The sequence below is a fragment of the Panthera onca genome, chromosome B1 (genome assembly GCF_046562875.1).
Source record: "Panthera onca isolate mPanOnc1 chromosome B1, mPanOnc1 haplotype 2, whole genome shotgun sequence".
In the NCBI taxonomy this organism is placed as follows: domain Eukaryota; kingdom Metazoa; phylum Chordata; class Mammalia; order Carnivora; family Felidae; genus Panthera; species Panthera onca.
In genome coordinates, this window is record NC_138342.1 from 35,582,545 (window position 1) to 35,608,622 (window position 26,078).

A 26,078-nucleotide genomic window follows, 5' to 3' on the forward strand; every position below is an offset into this window, starting at 1 on the left:
TTAAACGAGGTCAGAAGGGCAGGTTCATGATCCAATAGGACTTGTGTGCTTATAAGACGAGAAAGAGACACCAGGAGTGTGTACCCGCAGAAGAGAGCCAGCTGAGGACACAGTAGGGAGGGGGCCATCTGCAAGCCAGGAAGAGATGCTTCGGGAGAAACCAAACCTGTGGACAATCTTGGACTTTCCAGCTTCCAGAACGGCGAGGAAATAAATTCCTGTTGTTTAACCCACCCAATCTGTGGTATTTTGTTATGGCGACATGAGCTGACTAATAAAATCTCTTTGTGAAAAATGACACGATTGCAGGATGAATGAAAGCTGGCAACATTACCTCCCATCTCAGAAATAACCTTTGGTCACATAAACAAGTGCCGATACACGAGTCTGCCACAGTCCCTATCTCCAGACTTTCACAGACAACTGCGGACATGTTATCTACATGTGTCAATTATGGATGGAAGGTGGGGGGAGGCAGAGATAGAAAGGTGAGAGAGGGTTACTTTGTGATTGCAAGAGCTGAGGTTTGCACCACTGCAAATTTAAAGGGACATTGGGACCATAAATGAACAGATAAGCCCAACAATATTATAAATATGGAAATCTTAAAAAACCAAATCTTTCAAATCTTGAAATATCTCAAATTTATCTTCTAAAATACGTCAAACTGTTAAAAAGCATCATGATTTAAAGGTTGAATTAGGTTAATTACCAATGTTAATGGCAGTTTCTTGTTTGTCCCCTGTAAGGATCCAGATCTTGATGTCTGCTTTCATGAGAGTTTCTATGGTTTCAGGCACTTGATCTTGTAATTTATCCTCAATGGCTGTAGCTCCAAGTAGCTGAAGATTCTAGGGAAAATGAGTGGCAAAAATTTTAAGAAGAAAACCCATTTAGATTCTTTAAGAACTAAAGTATGTATATGTTTTTCAGAGAATAATGGTAATATGTAGACTTTGATATAAATTGCAAGTATCCCACTGAGTTTTCTCTTAAGGATCCCTGACTTTCATCCAGTACTTTGACATGAAACTGAAGATACCTATATTACCTTACTCCTAAGGTAGGCAACTGATTCTTACAAAAACAAAAAATGAAACAAAAAGCCACACACAAGGGAGAAATCAAAAGGGAGTTAAAGGCCAGCAGGCAGCTACAAAAAAACAACAACAAAAACTATGGAAGATCAACACAGCAAAGAAGCAGTGTTCACGACCTGTTTGAAAAAGAGTAGGAATAAATGCTTATGAAAAAATAAATACTTATGCAATTAAATTATAATTTGATGCAGTGTCAGAAAACATACACATAGCAGACAATTAGAAATGCTGAGGAAGAGAGAAATAAACCAAGCGACAGCATCAGTCTCTGTAAGAAAGAATAGGTTGGGTAATTATCACATTACTCCATATTTGTGCTGTGGAAGGCCAGAGTCCGTTAAAGATTGCTTGCTCACTAGTTGGTATGTTTCATACAAGACTGAACATAATATGTTCTGCAGAAAGCTCTTCTAATCACTCAGAAAGAAGAATGGTTTCTACTCTCATCTTCCTAAATAGAGGAAAAATGAGAACAACTCTTCGGTTGTTAGGGAAACCTGGCTCAGTACAGAGGTAAAGGGGATGGTTCTTGGTCCTAAATACATAGGAATGCAAACTGACAAACTAAGCCACAATCAACTGATTCTTGGATTTTCCCTGTAACCTAACCACCAGGATGATCCTCTATGTCAACATTTATCTTTCTTTTCAAGCTGTTTCTCCCTTCTTGCCTTCATTTTTATTTTAAAACACCAGACAAGGACAGTATAGATATAAGGGAAATCAACTGCTAAGGATAGTGTCTAAATTGGTCATAACAAAGAAAGCATTCCATCTTCTTTCTTCTAACATGAAGTTCTGCTTACTATTTACCAAAGTGTAAGTTTAAAATTAGTCCTAAGTCTTGGTAGGCATGGGAAATAAGGTTAAAATATATGTAAGCAAACATGAGTGAGTGAGAGAGGGCTTATGGGTATATTACTTAGGAATGCTTCTGGCTATAATAGAAAAAGTCTAACTAACAATGGCTTAAATGAAGATTTGGTTTTCCTTCCCTAAGTAGTATTGGGATAGGCAGTTACAGGCATTAGACTGACAGTTCAAGTCACTTTCCAAGACTTTCTCAATGTCTCAAGGTGGCTGCCACAGCTATAATTATCACTGCTACAACTGAAGACAAGAATAAGGGGGCAATGGCAACTGTATCCATCTCTTACTTGAAAGCAAAAGTGTTTCCAAAAGTCCCTAGCAGATTTCCAAACATGGCCATTTTTGTTTATTTATATTTCCATGGCCATGCTTCACTATCAGTACTGAGCTTTTCCAGCCTCCATAGTGGGATGACAAGACAGAGGAGGATGGGAACGGGTGTTAAATTAGCCAGCCAACAGTCTTTGCCACAATGCTTAAATATAGCTGGGCGTGCATGTGCACAGGTGTGTATGTATATGTGCATGTGTCTTTGTGTGCATGTATGTATACAGAGGCACACACATCCTCCACTGCTTTGCCTGGGGAAACCCAGCTCATCCTGCAAGGCCAGTCTCAAAAGTTAACTGCTTCCTTGAAGCTGTATTTCTAATACAAGTCTTCTCCTCTACGGTGCTCTGACAGAACTTTGCTCTGTCTTTACTCGTTTTAATGTACCATATTCAGATTAACTGTTTCAATGTACGACCCATAGTTTTGTTCGAGAGGAGGCACCACATCTTGTTCACCTTTACACTGTATCTCTGGAACACTGGCAGTCAGCATTCAGTGTTTGCTGAGTGAATGACAAAAAAAAGTTAAGAAAGATTCCGAAATCTAGATATTATCCAGTACTGTTGCAGTCTAGACTACATTCTCTTCAATATGTTCCAAATACATTATATAGCTATTAGATACTCTCGGCACATGACTTCTTAGTTTATAATATGTAAGACAGGAAGGCAAATTCCCTTCTTTAAGGAGATAGTATTATTTTATTATCTTTAATGGGAAGCAGATTTGAAATCTATCATAACCTGATGAATAATTATCATCAAGAAGTTCAAGAACACAAAGGAAGCACAGGTCAGCATCAACTATGCCAACATCACAATGGCTATATTTCAACGTTTAGACAATGACTCTATCCATTCTTTCAGCTACTTTTGGGGCATCTGCAGCTAAATCATCCTGGCCCACATCCCAGGGAAGATCAGAATATACCTGTGTTCAAATGTCAAATAATCCACAGAAAGCATGATAAGATTTTTTTAACGATCATGGGGGACAGCTCAGTAATACAAGCTCTTAAAATTTTCTAAACTAAAAAAATATTTCCTGGTAATGTCTCACAAAACCCTGAGGTAACTAGATAATGGGAGAGTCAAGATGTGAACACATTCATTAGAAATACATAAACAAGTGTATTTGTGTATCTTGTAGCTCCAAGGGGAGAAATGAGCTCAAGAAGTCTACAGGCATACATTACCATGCACGAATCTAATAAAAACAAAATAACTGCATGGGTGAGATCACATTGAAGCCATATTTGAAGGAAGGAAAGCATCTGATTTTGCACAGATGAAAAGGAGACATTCTTTAAACCAGGCAAAAATAATATAAAGGACTAAAGAGGCAGGGCCAGCAATGAGCATGCGGAGAAAAATTACAAGCAGGCTAACCTGGGGTGTGTTGGTGGCTCTAATAACAGGATTTTCTCAAAAGGGTAATGAAACAGTTCTGAATATGCAGCAAAATTGCAGTGGGTCTACCCTGAAGCCTACAAAAGAAAAACCGTGTCCCCAAGCCTGTTACTTTTTCTTTTATCCTAAGAGCTCCTGGAGCACAGCGTTTACTAATTTTAGTGGAAGGCCCCACAGCCTCCTTTCCTTTGGCCCTGGTGTCATTTATTGTGAGATTAAGATCTTGAGTGATAGGCTGTTTGCCCCTGGAAATTAATATCTTTAGCTACATAATGACCACTAGAAAAAAAGATGTGAACTTTGCGTGCTTTTCCTGATCATAACACAGGAGTGTTTAAGCCGTAATCAATTTCATCCCAAACATGTATTACCTTACACAGATGGCCACTAATGTGCACTATGGGAATTACATATTCAGCAAGTGTTGAAACATGATAAAATTCCCCTGGCATTTATGGAATTAAAAAAAAAAGTGCAACACTAATTTTACTTTCAAAATGTCACTATGCCAAAAGTTATAAAGGTTTCAGGTTGAGGACTCTTTGACATAATGTAGATTTAATTATCACTGAAAAATCATGAAATAATATTTATTCACCCAGTAAAGCCCTCCACAATCTTATTTTCTCTTTCAGATGTTCATAAAGTAGGCAGAATTTTAAAAAGGCACATAATTGTAAAATTTCAACCCTAGTCAAGATAAAAGCCTTCATGCAGAGTACTTAAAACCTGTATGGTAAAATGTATCATGATGGATTTAGAAATTATGTTTTTCCCATTCATTGTATATTTTGCCAAATAACAGAACCTCAGAATGACTTATTACCATATTAGCAAATGTTTGGTTAGTACTTAGATTTCTTTGTGTTTTTAAAAAGTTTGTGATAATGTTCCTAAATGATAAAGAGTTTAATAATCAAACTCAAAAAACAATTTAGGCTTCAGATTACAACATGGACTATTTGGCGGAAGCTTCTTTAAAGACAAAGACAGAATGCTGGTAAGCAAAGTTTTCCTACTGGAGTAAATATAGATAAATACTAGAATAACCTATATTTCAGTATGAAATAAGATTGTGACCAGGAAGATGAAATATTTCCTTACTAGAAAGAATGTACCAGACACTGCTAAGTGCTTTACATCTATTAATTCAGTTAATAGCTTTGGGGAGGTTGAGCAAATTAGGGTCAAACAGAGGTACAGTTGAGCTACGTCGGTGCGAACAAAGTCCCAGGAATCAATAAATACCCAAAGGTAGAGAACGAGAAGTAAAACTGAGATTAAAGGAGTTAGGATTTTATTCAAATCATTAGGTTTTTAAACATTTGTATCTGTTCTTCAGTCTTTGGTAATAACTTTGTTTCTCTGAATGGGTTTCAGACTCCGTCCAGAGCCACTCCTGCTAAGGGTACCTATTTGTTTCCACTGGAAGGCTCCGGAATCCCATTTTGGGACTGGCTCCTCTCCAAGCACACCCACACACCTGCCCTCATTCTTTCACAGACATACTCCGGGCAGGTACTTCTGGGCAAGAGGGTGGGATACAGCAGTGGGTTCCTTCCTCTGCAGGAAATTTTTATTTTAGAATGTACCCTTAGAGATTCTTCTTTGGATTCCCCCTCATCTTGTTTTATCATTGTACCTCCTTTCCTTTTGCTGGATCTGTTTCTCTTAGACCCCGGCTGCCTGGCTATCATCAAGCCCCAAGTAATTAGCCATGGGGCCAGGAATCTAGAGTGGTGGTTTTCAGAGTCACCTGAAGGGCTTATTACACACAGATTTCTCATCGAGTAGGTCTGAGGTGAAGCCTGGGAATGTGCAATGGTAACATGCTCTGGGTTTGAGGACCTCACTACAACAACTGCTTTTTTAGAGCAAGCTTGACAACATTTTTCTGTGAAGGGACAGAGGGTAAATATTGTAGGGTTTGGGGCTTGCTGCAACTGCTCAATTCTGTCGTGGCATGAAAACAGCCAAAGACCATGTGTAACCAAGTGGGTGTAGCTCGGTTCCAATAAAACTCGATTTACAGAGCTAGGCAGTGGGTGCTTTTGGCCCTTGTGCTGGAGTTTGCACACCCCTGGTGCAGAATGCTGTGAGCAGCCCATTTTTGCACTGGGTTCCACCCTGACTGACTGCTCTGGATATTTCCTTGTCCAAATCCGACCATTCTTTCTTAGCCTGACCTCAGATCCTCTGGTCCCAATTCTCTCTTCTTGCAATCCCAAACTGCAGACAAATATCTCTTAACTGTAATACAGGGCTACCGTCAAAGTGTTCTCCCCAAATGATCATATTACATATGCTATATGCTACCTTAAAAGTAAACAAAACATTTTCTGCAGGTACAAAAGAGACACATGGGGAAGAGATACCTTCTTTAGTCTGGGTGGCTCAAAAACCCAATCCCACATGAGTTAACACTTGACCTTAAATGAGGAATTAAGGCTGAGCCAGGGTGGGGGAAGGATGGGCAAAGGAATTCTAAACAGAAGAAATCACATGCGCAAAGGCAGAAAGTATGCAAAAGCATATTGTACTTGAGACGTTGCCATTCAGACAATATGGAAATAATACATGAAGCGAGGTGTGGTAGTGATTTACAGACTACTAATTTAGTAGGATTGTTTTAAGGATGAAATTGGATCAGTAGTCTCAAACTCTGAGTAGTAAGTTAGGAAAAAGATGGGGCTGGAAAAGCTGGTAGGGAATGGAAATGGAAGGGTCTGGGTGTTATGTGCAGGGTTCCAAAGGCAAAGGTTATTTGGAGAAGAGTTTTAGAAGAGGAACAGGATCAGATTTACATTCCAGAAAGTGTACTGGTGGCCAACTAGGGATGGATTAGGAAAAATAGAGGCCTTAAGACCAGTTAAGAGGTTATGGCAGTCCTCATTCTTTTCAGCTTGAAAATATGGCAATCCTGGAATACGGATGTGCTGGTGGGTATGTGATTCTTAGTCATTTTATAATGCTGGCTCACAAAGGTTGCCAGCGTCCTCTCTGTTCTGCATTCCACTGGTCAACATTCACTCTTGTAGTTTTTCTTCTCAACCTCGTTTAGCATACAACAATGGGGTTTTATTTTAAAAAGGAGAATCTCATCTTTCCTTCCAGTGTAAGTGGGGCTACAGAACGCTAGGACAAAGAGCATTAAACCACTGGAATGGCTCACTTGCCTGCTTCTGGAGAAATCGTGCAACCGGTTAATTTTTCCAAGGCCAAGGAGTAGATTTTAACTTAGTGCTTTGTGAACCACGGAAATCATATTTGAGCTCTCATGCAGCCAAGGGCTTGCCAAATAAGGTCAGAATTCACACACCCAGCTGAAAGGAATCAGGATTTGAGAGGCGATTGGGTGTAGCCTGCAAAAACAACAGCCATCTTCTCTGGGCGAGAAGGCAGCAATACGCAGTGTGGAAAGCCTACCGCAAAAGGCTCGTCGTAAGAGATCTATCAGGCCAAAAAGGAGAAGCATGTAAACAGAGAAAGAGTACTAAGAAAACCTTAAGTACTTTAAATACGATTCCCAAGATGAGTTGAGGGAAAATCATGAAACACAAATTTCTACCTTCATTTTTAAGGAAAACGATGCACAGAGGCTATCTCGTTTACTACGGGGACATGTCCTAACAATGCCATGCCTCTCAAGTGCTGATCTGGTGATTAGGCAGCTACACACTTGGTTACGTTTTATTTTTCAAGTTTACCATATTTTACATACATTCTTGCTTTCTTCTAAGCCACACCCACAGAATAACATATGGTTTATTAACATGGGATTTGGAATTAAGACCAAACTGGGATTTGAATCCCTGCTCTGCCAACCACTGGATATGTATCCCTCAGCAAGTAACTTTCCTAAGAATTTCTAAATCAGCAAGGTAAGGCCAATTAACACAGACTGAATAGGATCTTTCTGAGAAATGATCTCAAAACTTTTTTTTTTTTTTGAGTAGTATATTAGGAAAAAATGTTGAGTGCTTACCTAGGACATTGTTCTATTTTTGTATAACAAACTCTGTTAATATCAATAAATTCTGTACTTTGCAGAGTAAAGAGAAATTATAAAAAAGTCGAGATCAAATATAACTAGTAACAGAAGTTGTAACATTCTCTCACCCCAACGGATCATTTCGTGTACTCCACTTTTATAGGTCCTTTAACTAAGTAATTAGGGTAAAGAGCAGAGGACCTGGAACTTAGTAAATGCTCAAAAAGTGTCAGGTCTTAGTGGATGAGCTGACAGGCTGCAAATATTCTTTTTTTTTTTTTCAACGTTTTTTTTTGTTTTTTGTTTTGTTTTGTTTTTTTTTTTTATTTATTTTTGGGACAGAGAGAGACAGAGCATGAATGGGGGAGGGGCAGAGAGAGAGGGAGACACAGAATCGGAAACAGGCTCCAGGCTCCGAGCCATCAGCCCAGAGCCTGACGCGGGGCTCGAACTCACGGACCGCGAGATCGTGACCTGGCTGAAGTCGGACGCTTAACCGACTGCGCCACCCAGGCGTCCCAGGCTGCAAATATTCTTAAGCAAACAGTAAAACAGGAAACTACTGGAATTTTAAACCATGAAATCACCAGTACATCATGTAAATTTTCATCTAGTACATTTCATTTTTTAGTACAAATGAAAGGGATATTTGCAGCCTCTAAGAATAGAAGTGGTAGTTTTATCTGAAAAAGCATTACATTCTAATACAGAAGTTACTGTGAACTTGGCAGTCATAAATGCTCAAGAAAAGTCCTGTTTTCCATTAAGTTTTATATTTTTCTAGGAATCCTCTAAACCACTCGTTGCCACGTGTTGCGAAGGGTGCTAAACTGTTGTGTTTAGTCACACTGTGTGTCATGGTTGATCTATTTATCACACCACATCAAAGAAGTCTTCATGAAGTCCCAAAAATGTCAGCCACGTTCGAGGGGGAAGTTAAGGAGATAATGTAAAAAAGGTCACTCCACCTCACGGTCCGACCTTGGGGACTCATCTCAGTGCTCGGGGCACTAAGCCCTGTCTGGAACTTCATTTTTCAGTTTACAAGTGCACTGCCTGTCTCCGCCCACTGAAACCGAAGACAGGGATTTTTCTCGGTCCTTTTCCCTTGCTGTGCCCCAGATCCCAGAACTCAGCCCGCCATGTGTCCAGGCGTCTGCTGATGAATATTCTGAACCGTGTGCTTGTCACGTTCATAGGTTAAATAATTTAGGAAGTTTTCAAAATGGCTGTGACATTTCTACAGAATGCATTCTTTAGAATTATTAGCTCTTTTTTCCCCCGACATATCCTTAAATTAATCCTTAGTGACAACACATGTGACACGAACATCCTCCATGTGAAGAAAACATGGACTACATACATTAGCAATAGGGGCCAGGCTTTCATTAGGCAAGCACCTACTAAATAAATTTAGCTTCTGAATAAATTATTTAACTGAATCGTTTATTTATTCATCAAATATTTATTCAGTAGTCAACATGGGCCAGACAGGCAGAAACTGGAAACACAGTGACGAATACGAGAAAAACAGTCCTTGCTCTCATGAGGCTTCAATCTAGTGGAGGGTACAGGTTACGGAAATCACAAATTGTGTGTAAAACATTGCTCTCTGATTCAAAGGAGAGCTAGATTGTCAAAGTTGCAGTGTTCTGATTACTCTTTTTTAAAAAAAAATTTTTTTAGCGTTTATTCAGTTTTGAGAGACAGAGAGAAACACAGCATGAATGGGGGAGGGGCAGAGAGAGATGGAGACACAGAATCCGAAGCAGGCTCCAGGCTCTGAGTTGTCAGCACAGAGCCCAATGCAGGGCTCAAACCCATGAACTGTGAGATCATGACCTGAGCCGAAGTCGGTCACTTAACCGACTGAGCCACCCAGGCACCCCTACCTTGATTACTCTCAAGCTCTGAAATGATCTTCTCTGAACCATAATCTATTAAACAAAACTGCATCAGCTAAGTTGCTATTTTTTAAAAACATATTTCACAATCTATGCCTCATAACAGGAAGAAAAAAGAAAACACCAATTTGATCACCAGGGAAATACTGCTTCAATCACTGCCCACTATTATATCTCACTCTGTTTTCGGTTACTGCTCAAGATAAATAATTTGCTTTCATAAACACTAGATGCGATCAGTAGGTAATCTGTGTAATGCTAAAGATATAATTGCATTTCTCTATTGAAGCAAATAAATATAAAACATTTTCAGAAATCTATATTTACCATGAAGGGACACCTTCCTATTTCAGCCAATGATTTAATTAGAAAATCTTCCCTGATAAGATCAGAGCCCTCTGTACTATAAATTTTCAAGGGAACCCAGCAGCAGAGTATGAAGATGAGGCAAAAAAAAAAAAAAAAAAAAAAATTGTTTTAGAAGGACGTTAGAATAAATGTAAAGTGACAGATCAAAGAACAAGGTGAGAAATTTCAGGGAAACCACTGCTAATGAAGCATAAAGCTCCGTAATTATTCTGTTACTTATCTGTAATTTCTCCTGACCAAATACATACAAATGAGTTCTAAACGTTATTCTAAAAATCAGATTTTTAAAAATGCAGACCAGCGTAGTATAGGTGGTTTCATAATCTAAAATTACAAGTCCAAATACATGAATTGTTTTTCAAAAGAGCAAGGTTAAAGTACATAAAGCAAGTCAGGTATACTGTCTGAAGAAGGGGGAAATGAGGTTCTCAGAAGTGGTGGTAAAGACATGCAGAGTTGTTACCGTCCATAAAATCCAAATTGGTGCTACAATTCCCCTTCCTAAACCAGGTCAGGACACCTCAAGTATCTAATATGATTCTAATAATCCCTTTTGCATTTTAACCATGTGACCCTTCTTGTTCCTGTACGATTTTGTCTTCCTAGGAATCAATGCTGCGTCTTGGCCTCCATTGGTAACAGAAAAAAGATGTTTCAGGAACATCTTGAAACAACCCATAGCATTAGAAGTTCTTTTTTTTTTTTTTTTTAATCCTGAAAAGTTTACCATCTGAATACAAGGGTTGGAGTCCAAACCATGAGCAGAGATGATGCTGATATTTACAGATGGATGTAAAAGTCCTAAAACTTCTCCTCTAACGACAGTCAGTAGGGATAATGGTATCCAGAGGACTTTTTCAAATCTCTTATACATTCTTCTTTCCTATAGTGCCCTGGAGGATGAAGGGAGTGCTTTCTAGTGCTCAGATTGCTGGGAAAGAAAAGTAACAAAGCACTGTGCCAAGGGACCAAAGTCATTATCTTCTTGGATGTTTTTGGTCTATTTGGATATTTTTTCAGCTTATGCTAGGAGTTACTGCACCCAAAGGAATAAGGTTTTAACTAAATTTCAAAAACTGAGTTACTTCTTTGAACAAACACTGGAGGGATAAGATAGTGAGTAGGGTTTAAAAGTACAACCTTATTTATAAAATTTTCACTTATTTTGTAACATATTAAAAATATTCTCATTTTCAGGAAAAGCTCTACGAATCTTTCAAATTTTGAATGTCTTTAATGTAATACTACCATTAACATGTCAATGGCATTTTGCATCATTAATTCAAATATGTTCAGAAACCTCTTGTGCAGGGACCACAGTGACGATCTGGTTTTTCATTGAAAAGTGAAAAGCATTGAGGGGCACCTGGGTGGCTCAGTTGGTTAAGCATTCGACTCTTGATTTCAGCTCAGTCATGATCCCAGGGTCATGGAATTGAGCCCTGACTCTGGCTCCACACTGGGCATGGAACCTGCTTAAGATTCTCTCTCCTTCTCCCTCTGCCCCTCTCCCCCGCTCATGTGCGTGCCCTCTTTCTTCCTAACAAAACTGAAAAGCATTGAAAATCTATAGTATTTTGAGAAGAACATTTTCTAAAAATTTCACACACAGATGGAATATTATATGGTTTCAAAAGGTGCTCAGTGAAGCCCAGAATCATGAAAAGCTTCTCACTGACCATGATGAGGGCAAGGTGCTGAGGCTGAGGGGAGAGCCAATTTGGGGTTCCTCTCCACCCCTCCACCCTTAATCAGAGCAACTCTGCTTGTATCTCTTATACATATTATGATTCAGGCAATACTTTGTTTGCTAAATGGGTTTTGCTGTTAGAAGAAAGATTTAAAATTCACTATCTACATGCTAAGTCTAATATTATGGTCCACCCAAAAAAACAGATTGCAATCACATAAAAAGAGACTACTTAATCCACACGTCTCATTTAAAGTAGCCAAAGAACGCTAGGGTGCCTCAGTCGGTTGAGCATCTGACTCTTGATGTGGGCTCAGATAATGATTCCAGGGTCATGGGATCAAGCCCCTTTGGGCTCTGTGCTGAATATGGAGCCTGCTTAGAATTCTCTGTCTTCATCTATCTCTCTGCCCCTTTCCCCTGCTCATGCAGTCTCTAAAAATAAACACAGATACAAAAATAAAAATTAAACTAACTAACTAACTAACTAACTAACTAACTAACTAACTAACTAAAGTAGCCAAAGAAGAAGCCAAAAACGGTTGACCCTTAACATTATGACAGCTAAATGTAAAGCCAGGGCAATGCACCCGCAGGACCCATGCTCTGCCATGTTGAAACTTGCCTCAGTAGGGTGGTTTTAATGACAATCACCCACAATTCCTACTGAACACTCACCCCAGTGATTTTAACCCAGAATGCAAGCTCAGACCAAGGAAGCAGTGATATCGCCCTGACTCTAGATACATTAAAAATCCTAGAGTCTTCAAATGATCAGGGATGGGAAAAGTATTTTCAGAAAAATAACTCTTCGTTACAGAGACTCTTCAGTATTATTGTGCCTGTTCTTTTTCCCTAAAAAAATCTCTGACCTCTTTTAACTGGTAAAATAATCTTTTGGGGTTCATTTTATTTTTTATTATTTAAAAAAAAAATTTAAATGTTTATTTTTGAGAGAGGCAGAGACAGAGCACAAGCAAGGGAGGGGCAGAGAGAGGGAGGGAGACACAGAATCCAAAGCAGTTTCTAGGCTCTGAGCTGCCAGCACACAGCCTGACACGGGGCTTGAACCCATGATCCAGGAGATCATGACCCGAACCTAAATCGGATGCTTAATTGACTGAGCTGCCCAGGAGCCCCTGGAGTTCATTTTAAAAGTTATGTCTCTGGAACTACCATTGGACCAAGCTTGTGTGTCACCATTTCGGGTTCCTTCCGAATTCCCCACTTAAGGAATTTGTTCAGACCATGATGCTCAGGTCCTCCACCGAGGGAGTGTTCCTTATTTGCCTGTGCTTCCCCAATACATAACACCTATTAGCAGTCTAATTAAAATTAATGAAATAAATACCTGAGTGGAATTATGGTTTTAGGGATAGGGATGGACACAGAAATCCAGCCCTTATTTGGAAACTGGCTGAGCAAGGGAACCAATCCTTTCACCTTTCTGGTTCTTAGATTTTTCAATAAAACATAGAGACCATGGCTTATCAGAAAGTAAAAAGGAATTAGCTATCAATCTCCTTTTCATTCATTTTAGGAAAGAGGCAGTCAGAGGGAGGCATCTGTATGTGTAAGCTAAAAATATACATATACATGTAATGCATTTCCCAGACAAGTTAAATTTTTCCGTGTGACTCACGATCACCATCTGCTGGAGAAAGGTTGAACTTCTATTTCATTTAAAAGATGGAAGTCCCAAGGCTTTTAATACCAGATATTACACTTACTACACACACACACACACACACACACACACACACACGCATGCACGCACGCACCCAACTGCAACAACTGTTAAACCTATAAAACCTAATCTATAAACTCTAGGGAGTTCAGAGTAAAACTGTTATTAGGCACGTTAAACATTCAACTCCAGAATTTTCTACAGTATGCTTTATGCAGAAACAACATTTAATGGTTAGAATCCATTTGCAAATATTTTATTGTAACTTCTTATATATTAATTCTATCACATTACCATGGAGGTAAAGGCTACATTATATTCAGGCTGTGTACAAAAGGAGGCAGGAGAAAAGTTATTTCCAAACGTATTTCCAAACGTTAGTTTTTTTGTTCTTAGTCCTCAAAACAATAAGAAAAAAACAACAGATTAAAAACCTAAACCATTAGTACTTTAGGAAACATGTAACTTTGGCTGGAGAGATTGAAAGAGATTATGGTCACGGCATTGTAAATAATAAAGTATTTTATTTTACCACATTATGCCCCAAAGACATAACCATATATAAATATGTTAGGGAAAAAAAGAGAGGGAGAGAGACCGATTCAACAAGTTAACTGATAACAAGCTGTGTGTGTGCTTCTAAAACTGGGGGGTGGATGGGTATTAAGTTGGAAGGTAGCATATATGCCATCACAAGTCTTCTGAGAAATAAGCAAGATACAAAAAGAAGTTCAAATGCAAGGAATGTATGAGAAACAAGCTAGCTTCTAAAGTGATCACAGTCCACTGAGGAGACAGGAGAACAGTATCTCGAGTCACAAATGACCACTGTATACAACAGAGAAAACCACCTGCAGCTGGGGCACAACATTCCCCAGTATTATACACAGAGGCAGCATATGGGAGCAGAAAGGGGAAGGAGGCATCAGTGGGGCTAACCACCTTTCAGACAGGAAGTGCCAGACAGCAAACTGTTTGAAAAAGAGGAAGGAGTAAAAAAATGACAACTTTTACTAACCTGCAGGCAAGATCCAGTAAGCTGAAGCTAACAGACAAACCAGATTCTATGTAGTACAAACATGAATACAGTCAAGGAATTATGCAGTAAAGAAGTTATTTGATGGAAAGTGAAAGGTTAGAATGAAGATACCTGAGTGGCTAAGAGCATGGACTTTGGAGCCAGAATGAGGATTCTGGCTCACCCTCTTATGAACTGTGTAATTTCAACCAAATCACTTAACCTCTCTGTTTCCTTGATTTCTTCATCTGTGAAACTGGAGTCATTAACATTACCTGCCTCCAAGGGATGTTGTGAGGACCAGTTAATAGATTCAAGGGCTACAAAGGCATTTGGCACACAGTAAGTACTACACAAATATGTCTGCCATTCTTAATTAAGGAGGTGAGATTTCTTGCTACTTATAAGGCAGCGATCATAGTGTATACATCACTTTTTGGCTGAATAGCCTTGGTTTCCTTATCTGTAAGATAAGAGTATTTTTGGTTGTGACACAAATGAGGGATGTCTGTATATGTATGCATACGTGTCTGTGTCTGTGTCTGTGTGTGTGTGTGTGTGTGTGTGTGTGCGCATATACACAATGAATAGCCAGGTATAAGCACTGAATTGTTCACTTATGTCTTCTTCATTATTAGGTATAGAGTCACACAAGCTGTGTTTTTACATTATTTTGTATTACATATTATAAATCTTCATTTATATACATATATACATATTCAGGCTGTGTACAAAATGAGGCAGGAGAAAAGTTATTTCCAAACGTATTTCCACATATACATATATATGTATGTATACATATATCTACACACACATATACATATATATACACACACACGTAGCGTATGTAACTTGTGTGCACGTGTGTGTGGAGGAGGGCATGCTTATCTTCAACGATGCGGAAGCAATAGTGTACATTGGCAAGAAGACAGCTAAACTAGCCTAACTCCAATCCAAAATTATATAAAAAAAAGAAGGTCTACACAAAGTAATTCCAGAGACTTTTCGGCAAAAGTTTTAACCGTAATTAATATCTGTTGATGCTTCGACCCGAGGAGATTCAACAGTGAATGGTGTGTCAAAATGTTCTGATCTTTATTTATTGGCTCCTGAAAAGACTGAAATTTTCTGGAAACCAAATTTTCTGTATGAGCAAAATGGTCTTTCACATACCTTTTCAATTAACTCATAACTCTCTTCGAGTTTGAGCAGTCTGTTCTGCACGGATGTGGATGCACGCTGATAGACGGCTCGCCACTCCTGAAAGTCGCTCTCTGAGATCTCAGCCACAGCAAAACATAAAGTTCGTAATCCTGAAAAAAGGTAGCATACATCCCCCCAACACCAAATAAGATTTTATTCAGAAGACCCTTCCATTTTTATATAAATAAGTCTTATTTTGAAAAGACTGGCTCAATTCAAACAATATGTTGAAGTCTGATTCAGTTGTGACACCACTTTAGTGTAAAATGGGTATTCGTGCTCCCCTCACCTTGAACCGGCACCCTGCTTCTGATCCCTAGCTCTTTTGATACATCCTTTGTGCCTTTCCCAAAGTGACTTTTCCAACATCCAAATCTTATCAGATTATTCCTTTTTTGAGATCTTTCAATTATTCCCCGGGATAAAGTCCAAACCCCCAAATCTGGCTCACTTACCCTGTACCAATTGTCTTCAACCTCCTTCTCTGCCATTTACCTCCTATACACCAGGGTCTCTGCACATGCTGGTCACTTTTCCCCCCTTTCACCCCCTCCAACTCCCTCAACTGTCTGCCTTGCATCTGCCTTAAGACTCCGTTCGTAACGTCATCTCTCGGAAGCATTCTCCTCTCACTCAGACCCCACAGGCAGAAATCCCCAAACACACCTATGGTGTAAATGACAATGTTTCATACTGTTTTTCTTGTGGATTTCCTGTATTAGTGTCCAGATCCTGGAGGGAAGGGGCCCTGAGTTCTTCATATCTCTAACTCTAGTACTGGGCACAATGGCTGGCTTGTAGATGCTTCATAGATGCTTATGAGGAAAAAGAGGGACCCCAATGGGGTCTCCTAGGAAAGCCATGTGCCTCATACAGGGATATATGCTTGTATTTATTATTGTTCTTTATCACCATAAAAGTGTAGTATAAAGAGTCTAAAAGACCTGAGGGATACTGACAAAACAAAAGTACTCATCAGAAACACCCTAGGAAAACAATCAAATCTGATGTTTGAGATGACCTACTCCTCGTGATCAGTGTCTATCAATTTCATAACTCACTTGGAAACCACCTTCAGCCAAACAAAAAACAAAAAACGGTGGATTGGAACAAGGAAGAAGCAAAAGCATTTGTCAGCCAGGACAAATGCAGTTAATTGGGTTCCTGAGAAGACAACACCCTCACTCAAAGTCATTAACTCATAGAATAACGAGGTGCTAGTGACCTCAAGCCAAATAAAATATGACCAGGGAACATGTCAGAAATAAGAAGCAGAGAACATAAAGTGCCCAGAGGACTCTGTCTTCCAAGAAAGGAGTAGGGTTGTCCATTGCCAGCTCACGGAGAGTAGAAGCTAAATCTTTGGGGCCATATTAGGACATGTTTTTCTCTTCTGGAAATTTGGCTGAAGACTTACTCTGGGGTAGCCATGGAGTAAAAGCGATGTTCAGCCCAGGGCCAGAAAGAATAGGGTGGAGGTGAAGACCAAGAAAACTTAAATTTGTCTAGGAGCTGGACTATTCTCGTATCATAACCAGAGAAGAGAGAGATGCTCCCTCAACCCTCCTCCAGAAAAAGAACCTGGGCAGGATGCTGGCTAGGTTGTACCCGCCGAGCCCAGCTGAGGATGCGCCTTGAGGAATCTGAACTCTATGAACAGGAGTGTCTCCATGCTCTTGCATTTTTGGAGAGCTGGGAGAAGGTTCTTTATGCCCTTGCTTTTCAAAACCTTGTGCTTTTTAAAACATTCCTATCTTTTTGCAGCTTTTGGATTAAGAGGAAAAAGGATTTGATCAGAGGTCAGGCTTGCTACATTTGGTGACCGTTGTAGCTGAAGCAGACAAGAGTGAAACCTTAGATGGGAGATTTAGATACAGCTCTGACTACTTCTGTTAAGTTCAGAGATAAGGCTCTACAAATTCTTGTAGTACCAGACCCTACTGTTTAAGGACTCTCGAGTCCTCCCATCTAATCTAGATCATTCCCCTAGACTATGCACTGCTCTGCTATACAGATCATATGTTTCAGGAGGACACAGAGACAGGACTTAACATGTTTAGATCCCAAGCCTCACACAGAGCCTGCCATGTGCTAGGGGCCTAAGAAGTCTTGAGTTAAAACTATACCGAATAACTATTCTTATAGCCATATAGGCTTATTTTTCTCCTCTTTCTTATTCAGACTAGCATAGCCAGTTGTTTTGTTTGTTTGTTTGTTTGTCTTCCTTCTACACTGCTAGAGATACAACATATTTATAATGTGAATAGTACCCACTGTAAAAAGTGAACAGATTTATAGGCCCTATACCCCCAAAACTTGGGGGCTAAGTCTCTCAAAATTTTAATACAGAAAAGCAAAGCAAAAATAATAGGAACAGCATATAGTATAATCTAAATTATCAACATTAATTGTTCTCTTACTTTAGGAATTTCTAAGTCAAGAAACAACAATCTTGCAAGACACCAGAAGTATTTGATTTCTTTTTATTTTAATCATGCTGTATTGCTGTATTATACTCACCTTCTGTAGCAAACTGCTCTAAATGTTTTAGGGTAATTTCTTTGTATTTTGAAGTCTCTGCCAGTCGATCATAAATTACAGTGTCCTTGAAAACAAACAGAAGGTAGAATGCAATTAAACTAAGCATCTTGAGCTTAATGAACATTAATGTTGGCAGCATTATTAGCAGCAAATCAGTATAAAAACAAGCAATCACTTTGAGCATTAATTTTAAAGCACAAAATATTTTTTGCCTAATAACACTGTTTCCCTAGTGACACTAAGAAATAAGCTTTGAGTCATATATTTTCATCTTTCTCCTTTCTGAATACATCCGTAGTTACTCCAGTGATCAACATTTCATATTCTAGCAGTACCGCACTTATCTTGCAAGATCTTCCCCAACCCTGAAGGTAGGGCAGGACGCTGCAGTGTTCCTGGGTGCCACAGGGAAAAATGGTCCAGTACTCAAAAAGTTTGGGAAGTGCTGGGCTGAACGAGGCTTGCCCTGTAGGAATACTTAGAGCCCTTAAAATGCTAATGTGAACAGATGTCTAAGGGGGCCGTGTGGTATGTTCCCCAGACTCATTCACTATGGAGCCCGGGCTAGGGATTAGGGCATCTCTATGGGGCTGGTGCTCACAGAGAACAAACTTTGAGAAACACAAGGCCAAATCCACTGAGAGGGTTGGTGGGTATGATAAGGAGAATTCTGAACAAATCTAGCATTGCCTGATAGCTGAATATTTCTGATTGTGTCACTTTATCTTCTGAAAGCTCAATTAACTTAGTCTGTAAAATGCAATTACTGGATTATCTTTAAAGTGCCTTTCGGCGTGAATGTTGTGCACCACTTACAGTTCTCTGATTTTTGCCCCTTTATAAATTGCTTATTGTTCCTTTAGTTATTCCTCAGCTTGGATTTAATGTTTTAAGAATTTTAATGTTTGGCCTTCATGGTTTTATTAGACTAGGAAAAAATAAATCATTTACCTGCAATTACTTTCTCAGTGGTATTACCCATTTTGGGGTCTCCAGTCTCAGGGCTCAGATTTGGAAGGAGGCTAATGGAGTATGATTTAGAACCCTTGAGAGAAACAAGAACTTAGTGACCTCAGGACAGATGGAATATTCCAGGCCCCAATTATGAATTTCTTTTCATTCTTTAGTGGTGGAATAGGAAGGGGGGGGGGCAAAGCAAAAGGAAATGGTAATTTCCCCTCATGGTTCCTTTCTAGGAATGAAAGGTATAACTTGTGAAATCTATTTTTTTCCAGAGGCTAATGACTTTTTCAAAGAAATTAAATAGGCTGCTTTGAAACTAAGAAAATCTTTTAAAAAATTAAAGTCACTAAAACCAAAGTGATAAGGAAGATTAAATTCTGCAACGTAGCCAAATTTTCTAGCGGAAGACACTGATGTCCAAAATAGAATTTTCTATTTTCCTTATGGTATCAAGGAACGCAAGAGACAGAATATACATGAATTATATGGTATGTTTTTAAACGATAGTCACAACTGGCCATGCTTACCTGTCAGAAATACATGAAGATCAACTTTTTACCCAGAGTAATGCTCATTAATTCAGAGAGCTACATCAAATATACGGTACATGGTTAGGACCAAAAAAGGTTTCTTCACAGGAACGAAAGTGTGTGCACCCTTAGGATTGGATTAGAACCTACTGAGTCTACATTTACAGAAGATCCTAACTGGATTTACTTATCTGGTGTCCTAGCCCTCAGCAAGGTAAGATCAGAAAACAGTGCATGAGGGGATGTTCCTGGAGTGCACGGCACAGATTCCAGGTGTTTATGTGAAGAGTCTACAGCTTCAAGATGAATAATAACTCATCTTAGGTCGATTTTCACTTGAAAAGTTGTTTTCCTGTTCATCTTTTATTTTTTTAATTGTTAGTATTTTTAAAATGTATTTTAACGTTTATTGATTATTGAGAGAAAGAGAGAGACAGAGCATGAGCATGGAAGGGGCCAAGAGATGGGGAGACACAGAATCTGAAGCAGGCTCCAGGCTCTGAACTGTCAGCACAGAGCCCCACACAGGGCTTGAACTCACAAACCGAGAGATCATGACCTGAGTCAAAGTCAGACGCTTCACCGACTGAGCCACCCAGGCGCCCCTATAGGCACCCCCTATTGGAATAGCATTTTTATTTTCTTGAATAAATTGATTTTATTTGTGTCGATATAACTTTTTAAAAATAGGCTACTATTGCAGACATAAACTGTATATTGTATACTTTTCCTTTTTTTTTTCATTTAAAATTAAAAAAGCAAGGCAACTTCATTGCAGAAAACCTGGAAAAGAATAAAAAAATAAACCATCCATATCCACACACACAGAGAACCACCATCTCTCTGTGCTATATTCTAGATGAACTCTTCAGTGCTGTCTTCCAATTCACTAACTCTGCCTCTGCCCCTTCCACTCTGTTTAGAGTTTATTCCATTTACTGATGTTTTCTCTTGATCTTTTATGACTTCCAATTTAGCTTACATGTACCCCCACCCCTCAACCCCAACTTCTTTTTGATTAAAAATAGTTGTTGTTTTTTTTTAAATCATGTTGAGCTCTAAGCATCCTTGGTCAGACCTGTCTGTACAAATGATTTCACCTGGAGTGAATTCGTGTCCTGTGGTTTACATGCTTGTTCTCTCTTCGGCATTAGACTTTCCTCATGTGTCCCTAAGTTTTGCTCTCACTCTCTCCCTGTTTGTGTGTACCCCAATCTGATGGTTTTATATTACCCCCCAGCAGAGTTGGTATGAACTTTTCTTAGTCTCTTCTCATAATTAGGAACCTCATCACTGTCTCAGGCATCAAAGAGGCTCCCATCCACATTTTACAGAAAGCACTATTTGCCCCCATTGTCTCACAGAAACCAAACTCCAACCACTGCTCCCCAATCCTGATCAAATCTCTCTTTTTAGATCCTCTACTCTTCACTTTTAGCCTCTTCTTTTCATGTAATATCTCCTTACAAGATCTCATCAATCCTCTGCTTTTAGTTTCCAGCTATACTTGTTAACTCCTAAATCTGTATCAGCACCCTAGATTCCTTCCCCTGTATAATCCAAACATCTCTGCCTCATGGCCCAGATGTAGTTCCCAACCCTCTATCATGGGACATGGTACCACTTCGTCTACCCAGTTAAGTTGAAATTGGATAACAATCCTAGATCATGGTTTCCCTCATCACCCACATGTAATCAGTTACTAAGTCCTAAATCTCCACCCTCTCAATCCTCTCTGCAACTGTCTTGGTTCAGATCCTTATCAACTCTTGGGACTATAGTCAATAGCATCAACTGGTAACACTGTATGCATCTTTTTTCTGCCTTAAGCCATCTTCCTAAATGGTATCAGAACAATTCAGAAAAAAATATAAGTTCGTGAGCATGAAAATAATGCATGACCTAATGCATGCTCACCTTGCCAGCCTTGAATTCTGCTATTCTCTGCCAAACTATGTGCAGTTCTCAAGTGTACCTTGCTGTTTTACATATTTCTGCCTTTTTAGCATTCAGCGGCATTTCACAGCCAACTTGGTTGGGAGTGAGGGGAAACAATGCAATAAGCAAGTTAATGTATACAAACTCTCCATGATTATACAAAAAGGAAATCCAGTGTTTTTATAGTTTATTCAGTGCTGTAACTCCCCAAAGGTTCTAGATGGACGATTACTCAAAACTAAGAATGGAAGGATGTAAGTTGAGTGTAAACTGGACACATATCAATCATTCCCTTATCACTAAATACTACCCTTGGAATGTGGGAGAGCTTTAAAGTATACCTCAATATTGTATACTAGTCTTCTCTTTATATATATTTTCCTGACTAGGCTCAGCTCCTGACAAGTGTTGGGTCTTATCTTCCTTTTTCCAAAATCCAGCTGAAAGGCTGGTAGATAAAGTGCACGCAATGAATAAATGTTACTTGTTTCAGTCAACAACCGGAGGAATTCTAAACCTAAATTTATGAGACGTCACGAAATAATTCTACCAAAATGCTTTAAAAACACGGCATTCAAAATTGCATTTCAATGCTTTAAAACCAAGGCATTGAAAAACATTTTCAACAAAAACTTAAGTAATAAGCTTTGGCTTCCTAATAAGTTCAGTTTCCAAGTTTCATTCAATAAATCAAGGTTGCAATTATATTTAAAATTGGAAAGTTCTAAGTTGGTAAGTTATCTGACTAGTCCAAGTAGATTAGGTGTCCAGAAAGGATAATTCAGAAGAAAAATGCTAATTTTAAGAACAAAAAGTGGCTCTGGTCCGTAGACCCCTTATTTAGATTTCTATGAGTGTAAACATATTTTAACTAGGAAAATTCACTTCGAATGACAAATTACTATTTTTGTCAATATAACCTGCCAATATACAAAAGCCAACCAATAGTTAGAAATTCTGTTATAATTAGAACAATGCAAAACAAATAGTAATGACCATATGATGAAAATTACAGCAGTCACTGTGATCCAATTTTTCCCCACGTTTCTATGGTCTTTAAAAAAATTAGATTCAAACTGGTGTGGATCATTACATTTCTAATACAATTTCAAAGCATTTTCTACTTTAATTGTCTTCTAACGTATTTTATAATATAAACCTCAAATATTATGTATCAAAAATTGAATTATATACATAACCTAGGCCAAATTTTTTCAAAGCACCAAATTTACCCAGAAGGAATTCCGCATTTCACCAGAAGAGGCTGAACACTATTACTATAAAACACCAAGGAAAGTGGATGTCAGCAACTTTATGCTAAACATCTGTGTTACATTTCCATAGCAGAATGCTGAACGTATACATTATAAACTGTCATAAATCAAAACTGTTAAAGACAAAAATAAAAACTTACAGCTCCTTTGCAGTAAAGTCGTAACTTCCCGGATGGAGTGCGAACAATCACCGACATTCTTTTTCTAGCGCTGAAAGAAAGAGGTTTTCCATAATGTGTCATCATACTGAGAATATGCATATATATGTTTGTCATGCCTCACATATTTTAATGCTCACAGTGAAAAAGTAAATGTGACCAAATTATGAGTCCTATCCTTCCACATACACAAACTGTCCCCTGGGTGTATGGCTGGGTATCTTTGAAAGTTACATTATGTCTTTTTAAGGCACGAGGGTACCATCCACTGCCCTAAAGGAATAATTTACAAAATGGATCCCAGGAAGCCTGCAAGAGCAGAAGAGAGTTATGGCTCAATGTTTTAAGATTTAAAAAATATTAAAGTCAGTGTCTTTTAAGGGGAATTGTATGTTACAGCTTTAAATACAAACAGAAATAATAATCTATGTTAAATATATACCCAAACCACACAGAAAGGCGAACACTGGCACTTAAAAACTGACTTAGGCATTCACAACGATTGTTTTTCAATGATTACTAGCAAACCACTGGCATCATGTAAAAAGCCCAATTTATATGACAAAGCTAAGCTAATGAGCACAAGCATTTTAACACCGCGTTGGCGATATAAAAATGGTAGTCAAACACACAGCATCTTGCACTGCATTTGCAAAGAGATAGCAAATGACACTGAATAGAAGTGGCACAGACTGCATAAGATATGCCTCATTTAGAAACAGGCGCATATAAGCATTCTCTCCAGAAATGAGGGAGAAGAAGGACTTCTCAAGGGTCTGTATCTATTTGTTTACCTTACAATATTCTGCTACGAACTGAGGTGAGTCCAATATAAGGAGCAGTTAGATATGGTATCCTAGCATACCACACAGTCAGGAGTTTCTTTCTGAGGTATCTAGAAATATTGAGTCTTCTGTTCCTCCATCTAGAATCCCCACTGTATTAGCACCTCCGATCGCTGTCCCTGTGCTTTGGGAATACATTCAATTGGGCCCTCTCCGTAATGACATTGAGTAGTCTATATTCTGTCTCAGCCCTTCTTGGTGCCTCCTTAATCCAACTTTAATGAGATGGTCCCAAACTCATCAACTTTTCTGCTCCTTTTTTCTCCTGGCAAAACTCACAAATCTTGGGGAAATGGGAATGCTTTCTGTGGCACCACAGTAGATGGACATAGTTGGAGAAAAGTCACCCTGCCACCGAGTTTAGGAAATCCAAGATATCCATGTCACCTGGGTGCTCACTACTGTTCAGCAACATGTCACCTTTTTCTAATAAACTTGCTCTCTATCTGCAGGATTTGGAACACCTTCTCCCTTCCCCAAGTCTCTAATGAACCCTTGTACTCTGGATCCTTTGAATTTTTGCAATTCACCTTGATGAAAGCTACAGACAAAAAAATCTCTGTTCTTTTTGCCATTAACACCTACACATTTATCTGCTGGGCATCATCCTCTCTGCCTCTTTTCCTGACAATGGAGGAAGTATTTCTTTTCTTATCAGAGGACTTCCTTTCACATGTGAACCTCCTCTCTCACTCTTCTTCCTCAGTAACCTCATTCCTCAAGCTATGCTGCCCTCCCGAGTCTGCGTCTTCCACTTCTAGACTGGGTCCTCCTCATCAGTTGCGCATGTTTGAGTCTCTCTCCTACAAAACTCAGCCCAAAGAATGTGCCCCAAGAGAGCCACATCCCCATTCACAACTCAACCCCAAACAACTGCTACACTCATGGTCTCCACCTATATCCCCTGAACGCCCCCCCCCCCCCCCGCCCCATCATTGCCACCTGACTTCTCTCTTGACCTTCCCACTGAGTGGCTAAATTCAGCATATACTTTCCACCTTCAGCTCACCTAACCTCGCTGCAGTCTCTGACACAGAAGACCACGGTCACCTTGAAATTCACCTCTTCTCCTGGCTCTATGCAGTTATCCTCTCTTTATCCTCTACCTCTCTAACCACAAAGTAGTTTCTTTTGCAGATTCCTCTTCTTCTAATCAACCCTTAGAAGTTGGGGTTAGTCATAGAGCAATCCTCAGCCTTTCTTATTTCTCTCATTCTGTATTTTATATCTAAGAGATCCAACTCATTTCTTTGGCTTTAATTATTTTAGAGAGAAAGAGAGAGAAAGAGAGAGAGAGAGAGAGAGAGAGAGAGAGAGAGAGAGAGAGAAAGCCCATTTACAGGCCAACAAGAACCAAATTTATATTTCAATCATAGGCTTCTCTTTTATGTTCCAGGCCCTCATATCCACGGCCTGTCCCACCACCTTCATCTGTATATCTCAGGGGCATCTCAAACGTAATGATTCAAACATCTCATCCCGCACATCTATTCCTATATCTGCCATCTGTATAAACGGCACCTCTACCTACTCAGCTGTTTACACCAGAGGCTCTAACCCCTTCCTCCTTTCTTCTTCCACCTCCAATCCATCCCAAAGGCCCCCTGACATTCTTCCAGAAGGTATCTGGATTCTATCAACTTCACTTTCTTTGCACTACCATCATCCTAGTCTGAACCACTAATGTTTTTCCCAGAGCCTCTTTTAATACCACCATAGCCACTTTTCTCACTTTTATCCTTACGCCTGCCCCATCGCTGCATCCTGATAGACCTTAAACCCCTGACCGTGCTTTATTTTTCTTCGTGATGCTTCCAGGTATGTGTTAATAAACAAACATACCCAAATGCTAATGATATACTATTTATAGTATCTTGTGGATATAATGCAAGTGGACTTAGCAAAAACAGCCACTTTGACATGAAAAAAAGAGGCCAGGAATACATTTTGGATATATATATACACACACACAAACACACACACACACACACACACACACACACACACACACACACACTCTATTATAGTTACTCATCCAACTTCTCATGCATTTTCCCTTGAGCCTTTCAGCACATACAAGTAAAGAGAGCAGTGTTTAAACAATACATTTGACAGACCCCATTATTTTTTATATTAACCACTGGCATGCGGTCACTCCCAACCAAGATAGCAACCAAAGCTGGCATAGAAAAGGAAATGACTTTTTTTTCCCAGTAAGTTACAAGTATTTCTATTTATTTATTTTAGTTTTTACT

General features: G+C 39.2%; 1 protein-coding gene across 8 annotated transcripts in view; it reads right to left on the reverse strand.

Annotated features, from left to right (window-relative positions):
* The window catches only part of ATP8A1 (ATPase phospholipid transporting 8A1), a 231,995-nt gene that overhangs the window by 95,272 nt on the left and 110,645 nt on the right, over window positions 1–26,078 (reverse strand). For all 8 annotated transcript variants that reach the window (XM_078446155.2, XM_078446153.2, XM_078446157.2 and 5 more), the window contains 4 exons: window positions 22,961–23,030; window positions 18,095–18,179; window positions 15,545–15,684; window positions 713–851 (listed from right to left, as the gene is read on the reverse strand). In XM_078446155.2, coding sequence (XP_078302281.1) covers window positions 713–851; window positions 15,545–15,684; window positions 18,095–18,179; window positions 22,961–23,030 — 434 coding nt within the window. The remainder of the gene's footprint in view (window positions 1–712; window positions 852–15,544; window positions 15,685–18,094; window positions 18,180–22,960; window positions 23,031–26,078) is intronic.